The following is a 23,684-nucleotide window of genomic DNA, read 5'->3' as shown; positions in this document are numbered from 1 at the left end:
TGGGGCTCATCTCTAATACCGTACAGGTGCAACCATTTAAAAATAAAGTTCTGCTGCAGCTCAATGCATTCACAGCAAGAAATGCTCAGCGAATATATAATCATGTTTTGTCTTAACACTTAATTAATAAATGCTGTTTATTTATACAATATATTTTAAGTGAAAATTTCTAAAAACAGGAAGCGGATTTTGTGCTGCTGTTTAAAACAACTGTGACGTTAAACAGCAAGATCGGTGATGTTTTAAATACATTATTCATGCTGAATAGTTAGCTGGTTTATGCCAATTTGCCATTTTATAGAAATTACAAATACTTTGATATCCAAAGACTGTGTAGGGCTTCTCCAAATGCTTATTGACCAAAACAATTCACAGATGTTTGCTTATCTTTCTGTTGAATGGCCTCCAAAATTAGTCGATCCTAGAATAAGAATACAAGTAGAAATGGAAAAAAAAATTAGTGAGACTAATGGAAAACTTTATTCATGTAAATTATTTTGGGAACATATTCAAGAAAGAGAGAAAGTCAAAACTATCAAAAATTAAAAATAAACCCATGCATTTTGATGAGAACTTTTGTATGGCTTTTTTAATGAATCTAAATATGTTCCTTTGTATTTATATAAAAGAATTAGGTTTCTTTTTCCATAAAAGCACTTTTGCCACATTCCAATTTCAGCTACACAAGTGAATGTCCAAAGCATTGTTCTGCATATGAACTGCAATTAACTTGTAAATGTATAGCTCAAAGACGACTAATACTTAAGTTCAATATAACTCCTTTTTTTTTTTTTAAACTTCGATTTCTACTACATTACTTACAGATTCTATCAGGTTCATGCATTATTTCACATGCTATATCACTGTCCAGAAATTCCACAAGAAAAACAATTATGATGTAAGCTTACACAAGCTATAAGCATAAGCATTCATAATTTGAGCATGAGAGTGAATTTCTTAAAATATCTTTATTTTGGTTTCATGAAGTTTCATGTACACAAAACTGCTTGGGATGTGTTGCTCTTGCAATAGAAAGGTCACATTTATTAATATGGACTGAAAAATATTTTATAGCTGAATTATCCTTTTAATGTAAATAACAAAGATTTCACTTGTGATGTAAACTTTACAGTAGAAGAATTAGGTTTCCAAGATGCAATTGATCAGGGTGCTAGAGAAGCTCATCTAGGCTCCCTTTCCCACAAAATGTTGGACCAGAGGATCTTTCAAGGTCCCTTCCAACCTGGGCTGTTCTATGATTCTGTGATTCTATGATTGATTCTGTGATTCTATGATTTTATGAATTCATCTGCCCCAGTGCAATTCCTACCTACACCCCTCTTGGGCTGGTCTCTATGCAGCTACTTTTGCTAGTTTTATGCTGCACCCATAAATAATACCCTGGACTGTCTCCCTTTTTACTGTCATTTACAGACACTTATGTGTGTGTCTTGACAGCTAGATCTGTAAGAAATGTGAAGTTGAGACAGAAAATTTGGCAAATGAGAGAACAGTACTAGGACTGAAAAAATCATGGCATTGGGACGATTACTACTGAAGTCTGTGATGGGATAATAAGTAATAATAAAAGAAATAAAGTTAATATCATACAGAATTTGGGAAAAATGGCCAGCAACAAATGATCACAATTATCATCTACGCCCTTCCTCCCAAACTGTGAAGATACAGAGCATTTGACAGAGAAGTCCAATGAAATAAATATTTATAAAACATAAAAATAAAAGACTAGAAAATGCTTTTGTCTTTAATTTTCTTCCCATAATTTCCTTATTCTTTGCTTTTGTGTTTGGACTGTTTGTTGTAACTATCCAGAGCATCTCTTTTCTGCTTTTCTTGTTTCACAGGAGAAATAGCCTTTATTGTCCTCTCATCTTTTTTCTTTGGTCCATCCTGCTGTTTCTTTTACACTAATATTCTGCATTCTTATCTCCACTTTTTGTAAATTCTTTAACCTGCTTCCTCTATAGTCTTTGTTCTGTCCCATGCACTGTTCTGGGCTCCTCTTCTTCTCTCAACCCTTTTAATATCCCCACCTTTTTTTCTGTTCCTTAACACATCTTCCTTCCTCTTCTCTGTCTCATCATCTGTTCATTCTCTGTTTTCAGTTTTCAGAATGAGTTCACTGATTTGTTCATTCCCATTAATATTTCCTAGTTCCTAACAACGAGGTAACTAATACTTCACTTCTGACTCTCAGAATACTGCAATTTCCTTTTATGTTCCTTTTTTCTCTGCTGGACATAGAGAGAAGTCAACTGTCACCCACTTTCTACAACACACCATTCAGTCATACAGGAACTGTCTTCTATTAATTATAGACATTTTTTTCCTTCTTTCCCATGTGTCAACTCAACTATTCTGTTTTATTAAAGGACTCCTGTTGACTATCTCAGTCTTGCTATGATTCCCACTGAGTTCACTGCACTTCCTCCCCTCATATTTTTCTTTTCTCTACTCCTTACTTGAGATTTGTTGCAAGATTAGTCTTTGTGCAATTATCATATGCTTTGCATTATTTAGAACTGGTATTTTTCTAGAAAACTATTATGGAAATCATTAGATTTAAATGTCTGTTAAAATATTCTGGGGTGAAGCAAGAACACATTTTCACAGCAGATATTCTATTGCACAGAAGGCTAAGGCAAAATACTGATCATAAACATCAACATTTTTCCTATTTTGCTGATAGTCTACTTCCAATTTTGAAACATCAGTTTTGTGTTGCTTAATTTATTTCTTATTTACTGTTCTCCAGTAAATAAGTAATAAGCATATGTTATTCTGAAAATTTTTCCAGAAGTGTTAAATGTTGTAATTTTATAAAATATACTTGCCTAAATGTTGTCTTTGCAGAAGTCCAGAGATGGTGATTGGATGTCTTGTTACAGATGACTGTGGGGAAGGTGATGTAAATGGATACAACTGAGGGGTTCTGAAATCAGAAGTAGCCCATGGCCCCCTTCTACTACTTTGTGATCCAGATGATGATGTAAGTGAACATCCACTATGTGGTAGTCTTATAGGTGTGGATCTGTTAATTAAATTAATTCATGGATATGATTTGAGGCTACTTTCATAGTACAAGAGATTTCAAAACCACTTAAATCATAGCACTCATATTTTAATAGCAAATATTATAAATTATTGTGTTCTATATATTCCTTATCATATTTTTACTTCTTTAGGATTTGTACATATTTTAAAAAGCAGAAGGACAAAACAAATTATATGAGAAACAGAGACAGAAAAGAAGAAATATTTTGTTATATATATTTGAAATTTGTGCGAGGAAGATGTGTTTGGCTTAATGATTATAGAGAACAAGTGTTTATTTTTTCTGGAACCATTTTAAGATTTTTCTTTATGTTAATAATTCTCACAGTTTGAGACATTTTCAATGTTTAGAAGAAAAACCTGAAACACCTGCTACATGCTGCATGAAGATGTTCAGGTTATTCAGAGAATAGCTCTTGTGTAGATGTTGTGTTGTTATCTCTGATTTTTAGAAGAATTACAAAGCAGACATGTTGTTGCACTTTCTTACAATAAAATTACTACTCTTTGTATAAAAGTACCACGACTGTAGATGTTCACAGTTACAGGAATTCAGATTATCTCTGCACATTTCTGAAGAATGTGATTTCAAAATAAAACCTTCCAACAAAAACAAACACATTCATACGGGTGATACCTATCCTGCACAATAACATTTCTCCAGATACAGAATATAACCTTCAAACGTACAGATTAATACAGGCCAGACAAGACAAATTTCAGTCTGTCATAGCAGATGGTAACATCTTGAAAAGTTATTTAATTACCTTGTAGATCCTGCTCTACTATTTTGACTTGACATTATTCCAGATGACTGAGAACTTCTGTAGGATACACTACCTGTAAGAATCAAATATTTGAAAACAGGACCAACATAAATTACCTTTTTTACTTAAGACATAACTTTGGAAACAAAGATTAATACTTTAATTGAATTTTTTGGGACAAACTCATGATCGGTTTATTCAAGAATTAAAAATGGTGCACTATTACAATAGACAATGAAAGCTAAGGAACTGGCTGACAAAATAACATCACCATGTCACTTGAGAAAGGATTAAAATAGCCCTAAAAATTAATCATGTGTTTTTACATTTTAGCACAGACAAGACTTTTGCTGAGGCATGAGTTGTCTTCCAGTACCTCTTGCTGGAAGAAGTTCCAACAAAAGTGAAAGCTATGAAAAGTCCTCAGCAGTACTCTAACAGAGGGTAAAGGTGAAAATTATCTTTAGTCTCAGTAGATTAATCCTGCGTAGAGCTTAGCTGTCATGAAAACATCATATTGCATCATTCCTGCAAATCTTTTTCAAGTTAAACACATGTTGGTTTCTTTCAACTTCTCTCATTTATTAGACTATTATTAGACTATCAAGATAGCTCTGCTGAGGTGGTCCAGTTCTTCAGTTCTATGCTTTTTTGCCCTGCTCATCTCTGAGAAGGAAACTTTCTTTAGTTCAATATTAAATCATTGTTTCTACTTCCCCGTACTTTTGCAAGTATGCTTTGATTCATTCAGCTTTGTCCACTGCAAAATTTTATGGGTTGATTCTGAAATGTGCTGAACACATAACTGTTCTACATATAATTTCACTATCTAATTAAATATCTATTTATATTTAGACACAATAAAAAAACAGTTAACCTCAACTCCAGCTATTTTGTTATAAATTTATAGGCAAACACACATTTAGGAAGGATCTGAATATCTAAATAAGATATAACATAGAAAAAGCAATTTTTGCTCCTTCATTACAATTTTATTGCAATTGCATTTGTCTTTGTTTCAGGACTTTTGCACCATGTGAAAACACAGGAGTGCTAAAAGCTCCTTACATGGCTGGAGATGCATTCTATTAACTGCTGAAGCTAGCTGAAAGACTGCCTGATAATGGACTGTTACAGAAACATGCTAAATGTAAAACCAAGAATGGGAGGGACACATGAATGGTAGACCTGCAGAGCACTAGGAATTCTGGGAAACTACTCACAAATAAAGACTACTCAAGGAGAATGCACTAATTTCAGTAGGCTTCACAACTTATTTATATCAGAGTGTTACCCAAGCTCTGCAACAGCCCAGGAATGAAAGGAAGTACAGGCAGGCAAAATGTCTCATACCTTATTACAGTGATATGGTGAAAAAAAAAAAAAAAATTGCCTTTCTGAAGAAATTTTTCTCTCAACTTAATTACCTCGCTTTTGTTATGAAATACATTTGTAACTTCCATTTAGTTTTCCCACTTTTCCTCATGTGATTTTTAACATGACTTTATGGACAATGTTAATCTGTGGCAACTATAAACAAATATAATTATGAAGATTAATAGAGCGTCAACAACATATATTGCAAGTATGCCTGTTCTGTTCAAGCATACACATGATTACATATTTTCTTTGCAACTATTGACAATGATTGCTCAGCAAAAATCATTTTGGTTACAAGTAATTATTCACAGAACAGAGTAGGCTAGTATTAGGAAGACTTATTTCATTCTTAATTTTTAACCATTTCCCATCTGCTGGATTGATGTCTACGTAATAAGTTCCTTATACCTCAACACAATTCAGGTTTGCTCAGTAAATTGTTGATGTATCGATTTTGATTTATTAATCCTCTTAACATAATCTACAACTATTTGAAAGGAGGTTGTAGGGAGGTGGGTGTTGGTCTCTTCTCCCATGTAGTTAGCGATAGAACAAGAGGAAATGGGCTCAAGCTGTGCCAGGGGAGGTTTAGGTTGGAAATTAGGAAAAATTTCTTCACAGAAAGGGTAGTCAAGCATTGGAACAGGCTGCCCAGAGAGGTGGTGGAGTCCCCATCCCTGGAAGTGTTCAAAAAATGGGTAGATGTGGCACTTTGGGACATGGTTTAGTCTAGTCTACCCTTGATTGGTTTAGTGTGGACTTGGTAGTGTAGGTTACTGGTTGGACTGGATGATCTTAAAGGTCTTTTCCAACCTAAACGATTCTATGATTCTATGAAATATTATCCAGTTACAGACTTTATTTTTACTCACCCATACGTCCATCTTGTGGTGGAGTTATTAATGATAATCTTGTTGGACCGGTCGGTGTCTCAGGCTAAATGAATGGCAAGGTATTAATTACAGTGTAGTAAGTATGTTAATTATTAAGGTATTTTAAGCAACAGTGTTACATTTTTGAGGTCTATAAAGCCTGCAGATTTCTGGCACTCAGTGGGGGGTGGTGCGGTGGGTGGGGGCTAGATGCATTTTAGTTTTATTCCAAGAAGTCCTCTCTCTCACATTCAAGTAAGAAAAATATCAGACACTTACATCATTTTCTGTGCTGAGATTCCATTCTTAAGCTAGCATCTGTTCCTGGGTGTTACCTCTCCTAATCAGAATACTAATAGAGTGAAAAGGAAAAGCTCCTGCCTTCATTCTCATCTTAGAGATGTTATTCAAAGCTTGCAATTCCCTACTCAAATACCAGGTTCTAACACTGCTTTCAGACCATTCACTTCTACACATAGCTTTTTCTTAACATGTAAAGATATTATACTCATGTTGATGCCTCTGAACATGGACAAAAGCAAGATCACCTGGTCAAGCAGAAAAAAAAATTATTTATGAAAGGTGAAAGATAATGAATGGCTTGATTTGTGGCTTAAAAAAAACCCTTTTATCCATCATAACTGAAATTTCAGGAATGTTTTGAAAATCAGTGTGATGTGAAGTTAAGAGCGCCAAGTGATTCACCTCTTGTAACTTCAGACATCTGCAATCATAGCATTTACTTCCAGCCCGATCCCCCAAAATTCCCTTTATTGTCAAGGAAGAGAAACAGGAATGAGAACAATAAGTGTCCTTTAGAATGCGATTAGTCACACATAATAATCCATAGGTTAAACCTATGGATACAGGTCTATCTGAGGATATAACCAATCCATAGGTTATAAAGGAAACCCTGAGATGCTAGCATAGATCTGCACTGCAGACATCTACATGAGGTTTCCTGAAGGTGGAAATCTTACATATGTTTCCATTCCTTAATATATTGGAACTGAAATTTAATTGCAACTCACAGTTTCATGCATTAGCGACATTTATTTTGGAAACAGTTACAACACTTTTGTAATATAATCATACTGACATTTCAAGAATTTGGCATTTAATTTAGCATCAGAAGCTTAAAAGCCTGTATATGGTATGTGGAGAATATAATTCCAGAAATCAATGCTGTGATTTATTTCCTTTTGGTTCCCTTTTGGGAAGCATCTGACTTCTACTAAGCATCAAGCATAGCTGAAATCAGCATGTACATAAGAATTGTTTTGAAGGGGGGGAGGTCCTATTTTTTTTCAGTATTAACAGAGTAGGAGAAATCAAAAGCATATATATGTGTATATACATATATATATTTATAAACCTATATACAAAAAATTAACTTACTTTCCTCATTGGTGAAGGTACAGGATCAATCTCCATTGACTCCATTCTTACAACAAAGGTCAAAAGAAATATGACATTGTAGATAAAAATAATGCATTCACTATAATGACTAAAATTACATTATATTCTCATGTTAAATTTGATTAATAATGGAAAAGCATAATACATAATGCATAGCACATATGAGTATTTAGGACTTGTTCCAAAACCCGCTAGTGGAAGAAAAATCTATTAATTGATTCTGAGTTTTGGTTTAGACATTTACAGAGAAAGTTATTTTATGATTAGCATTGCATATATAAATATGCATATTTATAGATTTGTCGCTTGTCTCCACAACAAGGGCATTCTGAAATTTTATTTTTTATAAAAATTAAAGTCACAGTCACAGATATAGAAATCTTTTAGTTTGAGCAAGCTGTATGTTCAATTTATTTGAAATTTGATGAGCCTTACTGGAGGTAATCCCATCTAACTTTAGACAACTACAATGTACATATACATGTGTCTGTAAAAGTCATTTAGTTTTTCCCTACAGTCAACGGACGAGTTCCTCATTAATTAATCAATCTATCTATCCAGCAAGTCTTTAGAATAAGGTGCATCATGCCTTAGAGTTTTTTCCAGTGAGAACAAAGGCAATCTATACATGTAGTTATTATGTACACTTGGGTAGATAAGACCCTCCCCAGTTCTTTCATACTTACATGGTTTGCAGAAACAAAACACAAAATCAGGAAATATACTTATTTTAAATTCACTACAAAAAAAATGGCTTTGTGTATAAAATATCAGTATGTTGTCACTGTTCAGATTTTCATTGAAAATTAACAAGTTTTTACTTACGTTTCAGAAGTGGAAGGATGACTAAGATGAAGAGAACATGAAGAGTTCTGTTTTCTTGAAGGAGCTAAAATCATCAATAAATTTATTATTAGGACATAGCTGTACCCAGCAATATGTATTCCATAGTTAGCATCTTAAACCAATGCTTCTTACTGGAAAATGGATTTCTACTTGTACTGGAAAATGGTAGTTCTGAAGTTTGTTCAGGAGGTTTCATACTAAAGGGGAAACAGAAGAAACAACAGATATAAATCGAAACCTGGTCTGGTTAGTTCATTTGTCCAGTGGTTCAATAAAGCATAAAATCAAAGCTTTTTATCCAGTTTAATTTTATCCACTAATAGTTGGTTTTAACATGACACTATTTGCCATGAAGCAAAATAACAATCTATTTGTTAAGCTATTAACTACTTCTTCTCTGTATCATAATGTCTGTATCAGTCATTACATGCTCAACAATATGAATTTAGGATAATGGTATGGCAAAGTACTTTATGGAACAGCAGATATTAAAATCCAGCTATTAACTACAGTTGAGCCAAAAATCTTTGTTTTGATGTATACATTTCCCAAGCTTTAAAAAATCTAGTTATCAAAAAAAATGTTGGCATATTTATGCTATTCACCAACAGCTATGTAAAACTGATACCTTTGCTAATAGCCATAAATAGGAGGCATGCAAGGAAAACCCCTAGGTCACACTCTTTTGGTAGAACTCTGAAAAATCAGAAATTCGATAAGAACTCTGGTTTTTATATAACCAAGATGCTATTTAATTGAGATGCAGACAAGAAAAAGGAGGCAGTGGATAAAAATAGATAAACTATGATAATCCACCACGTACATGGTTTCCCTTATACTGTTTTTCTTTCAGTTATATTACACCAAGCAGCATAAGAGAGCACAATACAGAATTATATGTGCATCAGAGTCAAAAGAAAGTCTATACCGAAAAAACACAGAAAAGGAATAAAGAGCAACAAAATTTTGCAATTAAATTGCTTGCTTCATGAACTGGCTTATTAAGGAGACTTCCACATCCTTGATCACTGGTATTTGTAAAGTGGTATTCATGAAGGGCTTCTCTTAAGAAGATGGATCTATAGGGAGAAGTATGTTGTAACTATACACTAAATACTCCTAATTACCCACATTCACTAAAAGGGAAAAGCAGACCAAGCCTGTTAGTTTCATTTCCCAGTAGTTTTTGAAATCTTAGAAAATGGGGAGGATAAAATAGGACATAGAAACAAAAGCTATATGGAAAACATAATAATTTCACCATAGGTGGATCACAGTAGATCAATCTGATGTTTTGTTTTATGTTCTGGTAAGCAGATATTTTTAAACAGTAATAAGATAGTACATCTTTTTCTGCATTAATTCAATTTAAACATTAGAGTGCTGTATAGGCCATGTGGACTTTAAAGCAGAGATAAGAGCAATTAATTCAGGCAAGTATATTACAAATAATGTTAAAAGGGAAACAACAACAAAAAAGGGTGAAGAGAGTGCAGAAACATTAGTCCCCTTCAGTTTAGTTTTGCAACTGATCCCGTTTATGACTCAGGGATAGCCCACAGTTTGTGAAATCTGAAGACAGAAAGTTCTGCAGATAAAAAGTTACATCAAGATTGAGGAGAACTATGTAGTAATTTAAAAAATGTCATATTTTCAAACAAATAATTGAAATAAAACTTAATGAAATGAAGAGTAATAGCACAAAGTGCACTTAGGGATCCATAAGAGCTTTTAAGTTGGAAATAAATAAGATTAAAAGATTAAGGTGTATCAGTCAATGAGAAGGGGGATAATGATGAGCTACCTTTTGTCTACCTCTTTGATGCATTTGTGAAAAAAGGCTAATTTAAGATGAGCCAAGAAGTTGATTTTTACTAGAAATAGAGAAGATGAGAATCATGTTACAAAACTCCGGTAACTTTGCAAATGGGCTAGATACTAGGAAATATATCACAGTACTTCCCAGGCTGATGGTGGAAAACCCATTGGAAAAAACATGAACATGTTAATGTAAATGCAAATAAAAATTTTGAAACTGAATATTTATATGATAGAGGTTATTAAAAGTTCACTTTTAGAGAAACTACTGACTTGAATTTAAAACTGAAAGGATTCCTTCCTGACAGACTTGATTAATGTGAACAAAATGGGCCCAATGACAGAAATCACTGTTCATTTATTTCTGTGAAAATCTGCTGCTTCTATTTATACAACACAATATATGAAAAAGGCAAATAAAGCATGACATTTTTATTGTTTTATCAATTAAACACACTGTTGTCTGATTACAAAGACTATTTCTTATGTACTTTTGCTGCATTAAACTTCTTACCATTGTACCTGATGCATTTGTTGTGTTACTTTCTTGAGAGATTCTTCCAACTTTACCATCTGTAAGATAATCATAGATTTAAACAAAATCTATTTGTGTGATATATAAATTCATTTTCATACAGAGAGTATTCTAAAGTGTTGAAAGTCTGTCTTCTATTGGTTTTAATCTTAGGTATCATTGCAGATTTATTCCAGATTTATTGGGGCAAGACTATAGCTGTTACATGGATCCACTAAACAGTCAGTCTGAAAAAGATATGCTTCTTTTTGGCAGTTACAGACTTAGTCTGATTACCTTTTGTTAAGTGTACTGGTAATATTGGATAAAGTAATACTAATAAAAATGCTTAAAAATAGTTTGTTTTTATTTTTCTTCCTCTTTTCCATATCTGATATAAAAGTTATGCTGCGTTTAATATGGAATTATCTGGAAAAGATACCAATAACTACACAAAATGCCGAAAACCATGTTCCCATATTTCTTATTTTAGATTCAAAATTTATTCAGTTCTTTGCAGTATCTATTTGTTATAAGCTTATGTGAAGAGTATTTCCTATTGTGTTATAGAAACAACCAAAAATATCTCCACTAAAGAATGTTATGAGCTTGCAAAATTGAAGAACGTTAAGGTCAAGAACATTAGGTCAGCTCCCTAGTATGTGTATTTTTTACAGTCTTTCATTACATGATCATACATTATATTTTATGAAGGACATAAAAACTTACTCAATAGCCTTGGTACTGCATCTATATTTTATCCTTAATTTCTTTTGTGTGACCTCAGTCCTTCATTACTTCACACTATTGATATTTTGATGTGAAGACAAATTATGAATTTTTTTCTTAACTCTTCATGCTTCTCCTCACAATATTATTTGAATTCTTTAATAACATTATTTGATATACCTTTATAAAATCATATTGTGGGAGATATTATGCTCTTTTTGCAGATGTGAAACTCTGCAAAACAGATTAAAGACAAAATCTAATTTACATAAGACGTGATTTTTTTTTGTATTCTTCTTTCTTCTTTTTTCTTTTTCCTAATGAGAGCTAGGTTTAATCAAGAAAGTGACCAGTACAGATGTCAGGAATGGTGTGCTTTACCCTGTCACTCTATATCTTAGTCTTGTTCTCCATTGCTCAAGCTTCTCATTTAGTTTGTCAGCCCTAGTCTTCTTTTCCTCTAGGCTTATCATCTGTGTACCAATCTCTCCCCACCTCTTCCACTTTCTCCTCCATGCAGTGAATTAGTTTCTTCTCTCCCTGTCCTTTGAGTCTCCATTTAATTTCAGTCACCCCCTCAACTAAAATCTGTTTTATTAAATAATGGTAATCATAATTAATGAAGTCCTCACAGATTTTAAACAACTAAAACCTGGTATTTATAATGACAGAAATGAGGCAATCCTGATAAATTATTCTAAGTATTCCAATAAAAGGTGAATATATTTTCTAAAAATAAACCAAAGTAACAAGGCAAACATAAGCAAAAAAAAAAAAAAAAAAAAACCACCAAACCAAAAACCAAACCACAATTAGAGTTACCTTTTGTCTGTGGTATGCTAATAAATGTTTACGATGTTTTTCTTGAAATTCTGAAATCTAAAAATTAATACAGTTATATCAAGCTTCACCTAATTACATTTATGCAACCTCAGCAAAAAAGTGGCAAACTACTTCACAGTATTCAAATTTTTCAATATTTTAATAAGTATCTAACATATCATCTTTAAATCCTCTCTAACAAAACATTCCAAGTTACTATCACTGATAAAGTCTTATGAAGTTTATTTAATCTAGTATGACCTACCCTACAGTTGCTAGATTTATTTCACTGAATTTATATTTTAACACTATGTTCAATACCATGGTGAAGACATTGGAAAGCCAGTTTAGCTGCAGTGTTTCTTATTCATTAGTGCTAAGCAAACACATAAAATTAATGGCAACATAAAAAGTAATGTGTCTTACTGGCAATTATAACTTGCCTTGTAAAAATATCCTGTTAATTAAAAAATAATTGTTAGACACACTGTCTGGTGGTGTGTAAGCACTTCTTGTGTCTAAATGAGGATCATAAACCATGACAGGTTAAAAGTAAAAACATATAAGGTAGGCAAGACAAGAGCTTGAGGAACAAATTACAATAGGCCATAACTTACTAATAAATCTTTCTTCTCATGTGTAAAGAAACTGCCAGAAAATGTGTAGGGATAGAGACAACCAAGAAGAAATACTCAGAGAAGATAAATCCATAGCAGAGTATCCAATCAAAATGGTTAGGTTTTATTCACTGTAGAAGAACCTGGGAGATTCCTGTTGGATACTCATCAAAGGATCAGAAGTGTCTTCAGAAGACCATTGATGGAAGAAACAGCCGCTCACAAAGTAATGATTCTGAACTGCCTCCCACCACACAGAAATGAGGTCTTGGTTCTATAAAGAAGATATCTGTGAAAATGTCACTTCAGTGCTCAGTACCAGTCAAAAAAGCAAATCAGATCTTAGAAGTGGTTAAAAAAGGAATAGAATAGGGAACATCACTATTCCACTTCAAAAAATGTATGTTACTATATCCTGAGTCTGCTTAACATCTCAGAAATGATATAGTAGGTCCAGAAATAGTTCAGATTAATCAGAGGTATGTAAGAGTTTCAGTAAAAGAATGACCACATAGAGTATAAGTCTTCATGACTGAAAAAAGACAGTTGAAGAAGGGATGTCTTAGCAGTCTAAAACTAGTGATTAGCAGAGACAGAGTGCATGGGAAGGGTTACTTATTCCTCTAGAATGGAATTCAAAAGTATCAAATTAAACTAGCAGGTAGCAGGTTAAAAACTGAAAAAGTAAATCAATGTCACACAGTGTATAACCTGTGGACCTCCTTACATATCTTGTGATAAGTGCTTAATATTCAGAAAACAACTTGCCAATTACATGGGGAAAAATATCCACCAAAAGCTTTTGAATGCAAAGGCACCAACCCCACCTTGAGAAATCCCTGTGCCACAAGCGTTGAAAGCTAGGAGGCTGTTTTGAAGACGTTTCACTACACGGCAGCCTTGCTCTCATACGCTTTCCTAAGCACCTGCTGTTGTGACAGGATATTAGATAAGAGAAACCTTTGCCCTAACAGAGCAGAAGCTGTTCTTATGCCTTTTGATGCTGGTAGAAGTTCTGAACATACCTTAACGCCTTAATTACACTTCAGTAAGTTTCCCATATGTTATCCCAGGCTACAGAAAACCCACCTTAGTCTTTTGAGATTGTGTCTGGTTTTTCCTTTCTTTGACACATTACAGAAGTTTGTATTTGCGTGTGATTGGAGGTATAGCTGTCTGGATTTGTTCAGTTTACAGAATAACTGCTGATCATCATACATGCTGTTAAAATGCTCCTATGTATTTTAGGAGTGCTGAGGAAAGGGACCACGCTTAGCTTTGGAGAAGTTTGTGAAGCATAGAGTAGAGCAAATGTGAACCCATAATCACCATTAAAGAAAGCAGGTGATCTTCCCTGAGTTACTTTGCTGCTGGATCAGCAAGCTCGCCACAAGACCAAACAAGTACCAGCCCAAGGGAGATGAGAATACACAATTAAGGTTGCAGGTGGGTTCAGGGAGGATGTACTACTACAGTTCAGCCTGGAGTGGTTGAAACTGCCACTGAAATGTTCAGTAAGAGGGACAAGGACAAGTCCCAAAGCCAAGCTGAAGAGATGCAGAAAATGAGGAAGCAATGGGAGTTTTATGTATCCATTTAACCCAGACAGCTACTAAATTTCTGGACAGGAAACTAAGCCTGAAGGAAGGCATCCTGCCTGGAGTTTACAGAAGGCAGGGAGGAAATTTACCTTGAAACCTTTTATTGCATCTGTCTGAAAAAAAGCAGACCTGGCTTGGGTTTTTTTGCTTTTTAGGAATTAGGTTGTTCTTATTTTTAATAAAGCCTAGCCTTTGAGATCAGGGATCGTTGTTAACTTGCTCTCTTTGATTTTAATAAAAAAAAAAAAGAGAGAGCGTGCATTCAGCTCAGGCCTTTAGCCAGCTCAGGTTTTCGCTATGTAACTTTTTATTGCTATAATTAGGGCACACTATCTGGGCATGTTTAAGGTTCTGGCAGATGTAATTTTTCATTGCATGGCATTAAAAGTGATTTTACATCATTAAAATAACCAGACTAGTGGTCCTCAGAGAGAGTTTGAAAACATAAACAGTGACCGTGATGAATAATTTATGCTTTCTTAAGAACTTTGAAACTGTGGAATTAAGTAAAGACGGTAACAGGCATAAATTCATTTTCAAGCATTCACTCATATATTTTTCTCGTTTATATAAAAATCAGTAGAAGTTGCTAGTTATTTTATAGAGTTAAAAAGTTATAAGGCAGATTCACCTGTGTTATTTCTTTTGAATATTTCTTGCATAACGTATCTATTCCCATGAACAGTGATTGAATATCAGGATTTGTCTACCAAGAAAAGAAAGTATACCAATGTTAGCATTTTTATTTGCAAGCTATATTAGATAAAGCATTTTGTGAAGTGTTCCTTAAATTGATTGATGTATATAAATAAAAAATGGACAGATCAAGAGTAGAATGATACAGAAATTGAAAACAACACCAGTTTTATTTAATGTCTTTACTAACCATCTGGAAGGCTTTGTGCTTTTGTTTAAATATATCACACTCTTACATACTTATTGTAACTAAGACAACAATGATTTCCAGAGGACATTCAAGGAAGATGTTGTGGTCCCCTGGAAGAGGCATTGTCTTCAGGCCAACAGCCAGGTTTCTGGCAGTCCCTTTCTGGGCTTTTTGGTTCTCACCATCCCCAGCCACATGGATGCATCTTATAATCAGTTTTGTTTCAAAGTGCTTTTTCGGAATAGTTCCAATGCTGACTGGGATCCTTTTATCTCTCCTGCCTGTTGGGCAGCAGAATGCTATCCTAGAATAAGAAAAAAGCCTTAAAATGGTAGTTGAATGTTTCAGCTATTTTATGACTGAGACTTTTAATCAGAGATCATGATGTAGCTTCGCAAATGGCCGTGTTTTTAGAAAATGTTGAGTAAGTGCTCTGCACCTAAGCTATCGTTATAATTCAGGAACATATTTATTATTTATAGTGAGAAAGAAATGCTACAAGATACAAAGGGAATTTCAGAATGATAGTGACATTTGGACATCTATGCAAATCTACAAAGCAATGTAGATAACTTAGTGAATCATAGAATCATAGAATGCTTTGGGTTGGAAGGGACCTTTAGAGATCATCCAGCCCAACCCCCCTGCAGTGAGCAGGGACATCTTTAACCAGATCAGGTTGCTCAGAGCTCCAACCAACCTGACCTTGAAGGTTTCCAGGGATGGGGCCTCCACTACCTCTCTCAACAACCTGTTCCAGTGCTTCACCACCCTCACTGTAAAAAATTTCTTCCTGATATCCAGTCTAAATCTACCCTCCTTTAGTTTAAAACTGTTAGTCCTTGTCCTGTCACAACAGGCCTTGCTAAAACGATTGTCCCCATCCTTCCTATCAGCCCCCTTTAAGTATTGAAAGGCCTCAATAAGGTCTCCTTGCAGCCTTCTCTTCTCCAGGCTGAACAGCCCCAACTCTCTCAGACTGTCCTTGTAGGAGAGATGCTCCAGCCCTCAGATCATTTTCGTGGCCCTCTGGACCCACTCCAGCAGGTGGTGTTAGAGAGGAGGATGTTGTGGGGCACTGTGTCGAACGCTTTACAGAAGTCCAGATAGATGACATCCATTGCTTTTCCCTTGTCCACTGTTGCAGTCACTCCTTCATAGAAAGCCACTAGTTTGGTCAGGCAGGACTTGCCCTTGGTAAAGCCATGCTGGCTGTCTCAAATCACCTCTTGTGATTGTGAAGTGTTACTTTAATACAAAATACATATATTCCTAATTTATACATAAGAAAAACAAACAAAATACAACCCCAAAATAGTTACACTAGTTATAGTATTAAGTTAAAATAGTTGTATTACTAAGAACTAACAATGATCACATTTCAATCATCTTCTACTGTAACTGTAAACAGCTTTTAAAAATGAGGAATCTAACTAAAAAAAAAAAAACTACCTGTAAACTGTAGACTGGAATGTTCTCTTTCATATATTGTCATTGTATAAGAGAAGGTAGGTTTATGACTAGCCAAAAGTTGAATAAAAAAGCAAAAACAACCCCAACATATTTAGATGATAAAAAGAAAATTGTGCCAGAAAAAAGGCATCCTTCATGTAAGGAACCACCTTTCAAAATCCAGGCAGAAAGAACTGAAACTGTGGCAGGCAAAAAACAAATTAATCCCAGAAGTCCTAAAGAATCTCAGAAAGTTTAAAAAATTGAAAAAGTAAAGAAAGGTGAATTATTGAAAGGAATAAGAAGTAGGCCACCTGTGAATGAAGCAACAGTTTTCTAGACAACTAAGAAAATAGAAAGATAAATGCTATCATTTAAATTAAAAATATTGTCTTGAAATAAAAAAGAACTAGTCTTTGCTCCATTTGGAAATGTACAAACATATAGAGAGACAATATTTTTACATACTCCAAAAATAGTATAACACTATTATAAAGTCAAATATCCAAAACTAAATAACAGCTGCATTTGCGAAATCCAATTTCAACGTCTGCTTATGTTATATATTTTTAGTAAGAGGGAATTGAGTCTCATATGTATAAAAAACAATTACGTGAGGAGCTAAGTTCATACCTTGGATTTGCAACAGATTTGTATCTTTTGTTCCCCCTATTCTGATATCAGCTACTTCAATGTATAGCAATTCCTGTATAGCAATTCATCTGCGCAAAGATGGCATGCACTGTTTGGTTACTGTAGAACTGTGCATGTGGCTGCCAAATGCACTTCTGGTTATTGATGGGTTGTACTTTCACTTCTCTCACCAGGGGAGCTAAACTGCTTTTCCTTGCTTTCTCCAGCTACTAGTTTTTATAGAACTCACAGGAGGAAATTAATTCATTTGAAACTTCCTCTGCTCTTTTGAATTTGGTCAACAGTAGCCAAAGCATTCAAAAATTTCCACAGGGTGAATTGGCAGACTCAGAGAGAAAAGCAGATAGACAGCACAGTCTAGCCTATCTATGGTATTTAAGTAAAGAAAATACCAACAAGACAATAAAATTTCATCTAAAAAAAATTGATGTATTCATAAAAATACTTTTGGTATCTCTAAAAAGTATTCACAGGAGGCAAGCTCTAGAAACCTATTTAGGGTCCTAACAAAGCAATGATCTTGGTTTAAGAACCTATCAGATCTGAGAAAAATAAAAACCAACCAGCTTTGTTGCTGATTTAAAAACCTCTTTAAAATAAAGGTTTGTTAAATAAAGGTCTGTTGCATGGAGGAGTAGCAGATGTTAACATAATATTCTGAAATAATGAACAGCGAGATTCTGACTTATCATAACACTTAACCATCCTCTGGGAAAAAGCAAGTGGGGATCATGAGACGTAGAAGGAAGATATAAAGGTGACAAGCATGCATTACTGTAAAGATGAGAATATTTAATGTGTAGATGTTGATTACCCCAATATACAATTTGATGAGGAGTTTTAACACATATATAAGACCTCCTACTCATTGGGAATTCTTCCATGGCATCAAGCTCATAAAGGTTACTAGGCATATTTCCACTCAGGTTCCTGAATTATAAAGCCATGACTTTTTTATATGCGTCTTTAATTATCATTCCAATCATTTTATCTGTTCTTAATCAAGGCTAAGCAATCATCATTAATGTCTTTTTTAAAGAATATGGTAATTTGCTTCCTTCCAGTCCTCCAGAGCAGTGGCAGGTTCTAATGAAACATCTAATATTTTTGTTAGTATCCCAATAATTGCATTTTTATATTCTTTCAGTATTTTTGAAGCAAGTTACCAAGTTCTGTTGAAATGCTGCAATTTAAGACTGATCTAACTTCAAAATCAGCTTTTTTTTTTGAGCAAGGTGTTGGACAAGATGACCTCCAGAGATTCTTGGAAACCTAAATTATTTTGTGGCTGAAATTAATAACAAAACTTGCAGCCAGTGTAGGCCAATATTGAAAGTTTAAAATACCTCCTTTAGAAGTTTTATGAGGGGCTTTTGTTTTTTTTTTTTTTAATTTAATTACTGTGTGCATTGTTCCTTTGTATTATGCTTGCATTCTTTTGTTTTGTTGTAATTTTTTATTTTTGGCAGCATTGTCTTCTTCACCCTGTTCCAGTTCTGCAAGATTCTGTTGTTTACAAATATGAAATATAGTGTAACAGTTTTTTACTTTTTTATATACAGTATGTAGAGGTAGAGATTTCTGTATTTAGATATACATCAGCTGTTTTAAACATATCCAAAGAAATCATGCCCTCCTTCAAAGTCACGGCTTCAGGGTTAGTCCCAAATTGTCCTCTATATCGTATACATGATTGCCTTACAGCCTTGTAGGACTTTACGTGTTAGCTGTATTGAATGCTCTTAGTATTTTTCTTCTACCATTGCAACGCAGGCTTGTCTCTTAGGTAGGCATCAGTCTAAGAAAATATAAATGTTTTCACAACCCATTTATGAAATCAGCTAAGGAGAAGACAGTTCCTGGGAGAAATGGGAAAATTAAATCTTTCTAATGATTTCTCAAGAAAGGGAATTAACAGTTATTCATTCTCTAGTGAATAACAAGAATTCCCAACAATATTTCAGATCCTCTCTTAATCACATGGCCATGAGGAAAGTAGTAAGCTTAGGAGAAAATGGGGAAATAAACCCAATACACTTGAAAACACCAATGCGCCGCAGTGCAGATTTTCGATTCAGTCCATTACATGAAATAATTCATTACAGTCCACTTTCTCTGATGTACAAATGCCAAAGTCAATAAACATTTTTCCACATTTTTTAAGTAGTCATTGATGTTACACAGTAGCCAGTCATGTTTCTTGAAAAGGCTGGAGTGATTTACCGTCCAGCAGAATCTGAAAACCTAAAGAGTCTCCGTAGGCTTTTATTTGAAGAAATCCATGAAACTAAAAACTGTATAGTGCATAAGTATCTAAGTCTACCAACCTATCATCAGTTAATATTCATGTCACAGTTGGCAAACAAAAGGGAAATATTTTGTAATGCAAATAATTCAGCTGTTAAGCAAACTACAGATTAGTGCAATACAACAATACTAAATCTTCATTTACCTCTTTTGAAAGGAATAATGTACGACAAGGAGTTCTACAGATCAAACATTCATCTTTTTTGCCTGTAAGGTAAAGACACATTTAAAATATACATCAAACTCTATAGATATTGAATAAATTTTTAATAGAATTTGATGTCTAAACCTTTGTTTGGAACTTGTGGAAGGAATCTGAAGGTTATACAAGAAATGCAAATAAAAATTAATAAAGAATTTGATTCTATAACCATTACACACGGTTGCACAGGGAAAATGAGTGTGAATGTCATCAGGTCTTACTCCTGCAAATAAGCATTCATGTAAATAATTTTATGAATATCATTAGTGTCACTGAATGCAGGTGAATTTTAGTTCCTTTGATTTAAATAGGACTACTTGCCTGGTTTAATTAAATGTATGCTTAAGTGCACTAATGAGTTAGAGTCAACCAGATATGTGACTTTTTAGATTGGGACCCAGTCTGGTTCTCTCGATAAAATACATGAAACCTTAACTTCAAAGAATTAATAATTTTACCTTGTGAATTTTTCCAGTGAAAAATTCATCACATCACTTTTTAGAACTTTATAATTTTTTAAAATGACTCTGATTATTTGCACACATATTAGCAAATATTTCTAGTAAATGCACATGACTACGATATTTATAATTGATATTTTAACTAGGTGCTTCCTTTCCAAGGATTCTAAGAATCAATGTTTATAAACATTTTTAAAGACTAAATACATTTTAAACCTGGTATTATCATTATTATTACATTCACAGCAAAAAGATGTATGTCTCAGGTTTTTTTTCTGTCAAACAATATTAACAGCAGAAAGGAAAGCTGTTGTTCAGGTTCTAGGAGTCTGAAAGTTGTATTTAGAGGCTGTATTTTATGATCCTCTCTCCTCAACAGCAACCCTGTGAAAACTTTTAGTCAAAAGTTTTTAATTATGAAATACAGATTGATCATTTATCCTGTATGCCCTAACAAAAAACAGGTCATTTAACATGACTTCAAAGCAAAAAACATTCATATTTGTCTGCTGTTTTTTTCTTTTGAAAAGAAACTTCCTTATTCCGCTATCTTTTCCACAGATCTTCATCTAAGCACATCACAAGAGTCCTAGAATACTCGGGAGTTGCATACAACGCACAAGAGCTTCAAAACATCACCCCCAATCCTCCTAATACTGCTGAAAATTTTCTAGTGTTTCAGTGACAATAAATACTGAGATTTAAAATGTCTTAAGACGAACTGCAAAACCTGCCCTAAGCAAATCCTATGTTTTGCAATTGCTCTTTCACTAACGAAAAAGCATGCTCTTTCCAAAATTAGACAGAACAGAACACCATCTTTTCCACAATGCAATCATGGATCATAAGTACCCAGACTCAACTTTTATTAGAGCCTTCAGTTTTCTGTGTCTAAGGCTTGCTCTTAAAGCCACATTGCTCCAGCCAGATCTATCTGGAGGCACACACAGGTGATTTTTACTATTTAAAGAAAATCAACAGCAAGAATTGAAAAGGTTTATCAGTAACATTTGATTGACAAGAAGAAATGCTCAAGTGCCTCTTTTTTCCACAGTGAGTCAGAAATGCTAACAGTTAAGGTAAATGTGTGCACACTGGCACTGCCTGACACGCTGAAGCAGAGCGCCGAGCCGCCCGTGCCTGCAGCAGCCATTACCTTTCTGGAGGCACGTCTCACAGATAACATGGCCACAGCTGGTGAGGCTGAACCGCGGGGTGGGCTTGCGGGGCTCACAGAAGCAGACGTTGCAAAAGACCGGCATGGCCATGGGGGAGAGGGGCAGGAGGGCCTGGCAGGGAGCCGGCGGCTGCGGCAGATGCCAGCCTTCCTTGCCACCCCGGGGTGAGGCCTACAGGCCTCCCTCCGCCATCTTCCTCCCGCCTGAGGCAGCCGGGGCCCTGAGGTGGGGGGCAGCAGCGCCCCCCCACGCGGGGTCCCGAGGGCGGCAGAGTTTGACCCTCACGTCCCCCAAAAAAGGGTTTTTTTCTGGCCTCTCACTACCACGCTGGAGAGGGTGCCCACTCCGGGGATCCCCTGTGAGAGATTTCCCCCTCCCTTCCCCACACATGGGCAACTGAAGCCCGCCGGGGCTCGGGGTAGGTGCTCCGCCAGGAGCCCTGTCCTCCTCACTCAGGCGGCCATGCAGCGGGGGCTGCCAGCAGGACAGCAGGTGTGTGGACGATGGTAGTGGCTTTTCACTCTTAAATGCAGGAATCCGGGAAGGTTGCTAATGCACTGTCACAGGTTTGCTTCTTTTGGTGGGGAAAAAAGTGCAAAACAGGGAGTTTTGATTTCCATTTTTTAGATTTAAAAAAACACAGGGCATGCTAATTTCTCTTGATGAAAATTTTAGGGGAAAATTCCCTTACAGACCTACTTGCGGCGCAGGCTGTAGCTCTGTGTATGACAGAGGCACTGACTGCATAGGAGGAACCTCTGGCTTTTAACTTCATAAAGACTACTGCCCCCAAAATGCTTCCCAACAGAGCTATGATTCAGTTTCTGCATTATAGACTTAATTAAAAATCTTGAATGAGACTGAAAACATTTCATCAAAGCAAAGATGATGATGATGATGATTATTATTATTATTACAGGTAAAGAATGAAGCACTCTCAAGTTATAGTGAAGGCTTCAAGTCTCAGTGCTGGTTTGAGTATAGACCTAATTAATACAGAGGAACATAATTGTTATAAATTTTAAAATTTATCATTTATAAATTCTGACATGGTGCCTGTCCTTTTGGATTAAAAGCTTAAGTGTATTGTAAGCGAGATGAGTAAAGTTTGTCATTGGGATGTAGTTAGGAGCCTTATACTAAATATCAGCTAAAGTCTGAACCACAACCTTGTAGCAATCCTTTATTAAACTTTCTTCTTGGACTTCATATACCATACGGTTGTAACACATCTTTCCTTCTTTCCCACCACCAAAGATGCTATTACAAGACATGTTGTGAGTCCTTTATAAAAGTGAACTTAATAACACTTATTTACTGGGCATTTCAAGTGACAACTCTAAAGTCTAAGCATTTTTAAATATAGGCCACACGTCAGTGAGTAGCTTTATGACATTTTGGTTTGATTCATTTAGTCTGTAGAGCACTGTTTTTTGTCTCTACTTTGTATCGACTTTATGGATTCTCCATACTCACAGCTGTATTTTCATTCCCATACTGTAAAAGTAAGTGAACTTAAAGGGCAATGTCATTTCCTTGCTAATGAAAACAAAAGTTGGGAAGGTAGAAAAAAGAAAACAAGCAGTGCCTTTAAAAGAATAATTGGTCTATAGATATTTCAGCTTTCACTACCTTTTAGACTAGTGAAAGATCTAGAAAGACAAGTAGGAAGCCAAACCACAATATTCTGCTATCACAGTGCTCTCCAGAAATTTTTCAAGTTTCATATTTATACATGTTAACCTAGTGCTGAGATGGGTCATGGTATAACCACCTCCAACTCCTTCTTACACTACTGCTGCTTTGTCAAGCTAATTATCTGAATTTTTAACCACAGATTTTGACTTGTAATTGCTGTAGCTGTATGACGCTGTAGTTACTCTGCTAGTTGTATATAAACTAGCTAAATTAAGGCATAAAGATATATTCAACCAAGCTGCAATAAGTGAAATGGAAATACACAATTAAGTCAAAAACTGGTAAGTTCCTTAGACAGTCATGTTACAGTTGCTGGATAATTAAAATAAAAATAATTCTCCAACACAGAAACAGACTGAAGAATTTAGTGTAGGAATAACTTAAAA

At 34.9% G+C, this 23,684-nt stretch overlaps 1 protein-coding gene across 1 annotated transcript; it reads right to left on the bottom strand.

Annotated features, from left to right (window-relative positions):
* Positions 1–383: 383 nt before the first annotated feature.
* RNF212 (ring finger protein 212) lies at positions 384–21,690 on the bottom strand. Its single transcript, XM_009491507.2, has 12 exons — positions 21,579–21,690; positions 19,905–19,966; positions 15,092–15,166; positions 12,243–12,299; positions 10,692–10,750; positions 8,492–8,556; positions 8,339–8,402; positions 7,493–7,538; positions 6,095–6,158; positions 3,843–3,915; positions 2,856–3,052; positions 384–421 (listed from the first exon to the last, which is right to left on the bottom strand). Exons 1-12 carry the CDS (start codon positions 21,688–21,690, stop codon positions 384–386), a joined length of 912 nt encoding a protein of 303 aa, XP_009489782.2.
* Positions 21,691–23,684: the final 1,994 nt, after the last annotated feature.

This window comes from Pelecanus crispus, chromosome 4 (assembly GCF_030463565.1).
Source record: "Pelecanus crispus isolate bPelCri1 chromosome 4, bPelCri1.pri, whole genome shotgun sequence".
Classification (NCBI taxonomy): domain Eukaryota; kingdom Metazoa; phylum Chordata; class Aves; order Pelecaniformes; family Pelecanidae; genus Pelecanus; species Pelecanus crispus.
Note: the sequence above shows the minus strand (reverse complement) of the source record. Positions and strands in the feature narration are given on the sequence as shown.

What these genes read in the sequence shown, in the direction of transcription:
- RNF212 (XM_009491507.2), bottom strand. Translation starts at nt 21,690, where the DNA reads ATGGCCATGCCGGTCTTTTGCAACGTCTGCTTCTGTGAGCCCCGCAAG. An exon ending in ATTCAAAAGAAATAACACAG is followed by an intron (nt 12,300 to 15,091) that starts GTGAATCTGCCT and finishes ATTAATTTTTAG; the next exon opens with ATTTCAGAATTTCAAGAAAA. An exon ending in ACCACAAGATGGACGTATGG is followed by an intron (nt 3,916 to 6,094) that starts GTGAGTAAAAAT and finishes TGATTCTTACAG; the next exon opens with GTAGTGTATCCTACAGAAGT.